Source organism: Antrostomus carolinensis, unplaced genomic scaffold (genome assembly GCF_000700745.2).
Source record: "Antrostomus carolinensis isolate BGI_N321 unplaced genomic scaffold, ASM70074v2 scaffold32497, whole genome shotgun sequence".
Classification (NCBI taxonomy): Eukaryota; Metazoa; Chordata; class Aves; order Caprimulgiformes; family Caprimulgidae; genus Antrostomus; species Antrostomus carolinensis.
In genome coordinates, this window is record NW_010325845.1 from 561 (window position 1) to 3,362 (window position 2,802).

General features: G+C 49.9%; 1 protein-coding gene across 1 annotated transcript; it reads right to left on the reverse strand.

Annotated features, from left to right (window-relative positions):
- Positions 1–268: 268 nt before the first annotated feature.
- Positions 269–2,289, reverse strand: BHLHE40 (basic helix-loop-helix family member e40; the record flags this gene model as incomplete). Its single annotated transcript, XM_010171394.1, has 2 exons — positions 269–1,128; positions 2,166–2,289. Coding segments are annotated over 2 exons (984 nt in total), but the record flags the coding sequence as incomplete, so codon positions are not given.
- Positions 2,290–2,802: the final 513 nt, after the last annotated feature.

A 2,802-nucleotide genomic window follows, 5' to 3' on the forward strand; every position in this document is an offset into this window, starting at 1 on the left:
AGGGGTAAAGCACACAACCCTCTTTTTTTTTTTTCTCTTTTTTTCCTTTCTTTGTGTTTTCTTTTGGAAGTAGTTCTGAATCGCTAACCTGGGCGCATCCTTCATCCTTCTCCAAGCTACCTGACAAGTCAGAGAAAAGGGGATTTAGCTTCCTACGTGCAGTGAACCTTATCCCCACACCTCAGTCCAGCCAATATAGAAAAGTGAAACAGTCTCAAACTAAAAAAAAACAGAATACAAAAAGGAAAAAAAATAAATCAGACTGTGCTTAGTCTTTGGTTTCCAAGTTCAAAGGAGGAATCTGCTTCAAAGCTTGAAGCAGAGCCGAGGAGTCGATAGGGGAATGGGCCGGTATGGGAGAAGGGAGTCTCTGGGGCATCAGCAGAGGTGGGGAGATCTTCTCAGGGTTCATGAACCCCGTCAGCGCTGCAGCAGAGGTGGGGAGGCTGGGATACAAGACGGGTACGGATGCTGGGTACCAGCACTTCTCCAGCATGGGCAGATAGGCCGTTGCAGAGGGTGGGATCAAATAGAAAGGCAGGCACAAGGGAGGCTGGTGAGCGTGGGGGCCCAGGAAGCTGCTGGAAGAGCCCATCATGTCGCTGCCAAAAGGGCCCTCATCCTCCGGCGACTCCAGCCTGCTCCTTTTGGCCGGCGGGTCCTCAGTCTCTTGTTTAATAGAGCTAATTCTCTCCTGGACAGCGTACTTGAGTTCAGTATCCTTTCGGAAATACTGCTGTTCAGATTTGGAGTCACTTTTCTCCAGCTCTCCCCCGTACCCGCTGTCCGTGTCTGTGTCGCTGCCGCTCTGCTCCCCGCTGGAGTGAGCGAATGTCCTCTGGATCACAGGCACGCAGTTCTTCCCGTGTCCCTCGGTCGCTTTGGTCAAGGAGACGGGTTTCTCTTTCAAGTCCACCATTTTAGGAGGGACGTCTCCGGACTTGCGGCCGGCTCCACCCTGGAGCACCTCAGAGGCCATTCGGTGCAGATGACTGACCAGCTGGGACGACTTCAGGTCCTTGCCGTTCTCGTGCTTCGCCAGGTATTGCAGCATTTCCTTGGCACACATCTGGAAACCGGATCGAAACATTTCCTGGCTGGAATCAAGGTTTCTTGATGACAGGTCACCTGAGGAAACATTAACAGAAAGAAATTAAAAATTAACAACGTGCTAAATAGTTCCATTACCAACTTTGAGACGGTATTAAACTTCGGTTACAGCACAGCTCGAGAGGTGAACGTGATGGTCAACCTGACTCTCGCATCCATTTCCCCGATCTCTGCATAAGAGCACGTTTGTATTTGAACACCTGCCTGCCCACTTTTATGTAATAACTTTAAACTTATTTTTTATTTCTGTATTTGCTGCATATGCCACCTTTAACAGGTGCTGAAGTACAGAGCAGAGGAGTGAGTCAAGCTGGTGCCTTCTCCGGGAAACACCCCGAGGAAGGCAGAGCGCACCTCGCCCTTCACCTCCGGGCAGAGAGCTCCTGGAGCACGTCTGCCCGCCAGCAGCTCCACCAACCTCCGGCGGTTCTGCTTCAGCTTAAAGCTCTACTGCACTCCCTGTGGCTGTCAGAGCACTGGAAGGCTCTTCAGAAAAACTAAATTTTACTTTATCAGATTCACGTGAGTGCCACATGTGAAAACAGAAGGAGGAAGTGCATCTAAAGCACGATAAGCCGAAGCACCGGGTCCCCTCTTGGTCTGCAGAACACAGGCTAGCTGGTTTACAAAGAGATCTTAAAAAAGGTGTGTATAAAAAAGCAGGTTTGTATGTATTTTCAGAAAAAAAAACCAAACCAACAAACAAACAATCAAAACCACGTCTGATCCAAAGCTCCTGAACACGAATGGAAAGATTCAAATGGCTTGGGAGAGAACCTCACAGCAAACCTGTGCTTTAAATAAAACTACTTAAAATCCAATTTAATTTCAAAAGGACTCCACAGGGCACTCTACATTGACCGTACTGAGAAATGCATCTTTTTTTTTTTGCAAAAGCTCATAAGCAAAGCGACAGAAAATGACAGTGATTAGAGGCAAGAACTCCTGCCTCCTCCCTTCTTAGGAACCAAGTGTCACAACTGCATTTCAAAGACTACGAGAGAAAGTCCATCAAGCGCACGCAGGTTCTCACACGATACGATTTGAATACTCACCGGCTTGTAAACCATTCTGCAAAGCAATTATTTTCTGCTGCTGCTGCTCAATGAGATTGGTTAGTGCTTTCACATGCTTCAAGGTGAGCTCGAGAACCACAGCCTTCTCCAAGTGACCTAGAGTCTGAAAGCAAAGGGACAGGTGAGCGTCTGCCGTGGGGCTGGCCACGCGCGCAGGAGCCTGACGGGGTTGATGGGGTTTTCTGAATTAGCAAATGCAGTTTGGAGAAAAGGCTGAAAAGCAGTGCCTTGAGCTGGGCAGTACAGGACTATAAATGATGATATTCCATGGAAGTAAGTGAAAAAGCAGGCTCCAGAAAAGGCTACCACAGAATCCTAGGGGTATTTTCGGACCAGCTGCATAGCTCAGAGAAGAGTTTTATTTATCCGTCCTGCTGTCCCTGCTGGCACCGGGACCTGAGCAGAGGGGACAGTGGCCGGGGGCTGCTCTGGGGGGGGCAGGAACCCCACGGCTCCTGAAGCCACTTGAGGGCTCTGCTCCTGCGACAGTTTGGGATGTGCCTACAGCTACCGTGGGGCACGGACACAAGAACACAACCCCCCCACCACCCCTAAATCCCCCTGAAAAGGCCAGCAAGGTCCCGGTTGCGGAGGAACCGCTGTGGCGGGGGGTTTT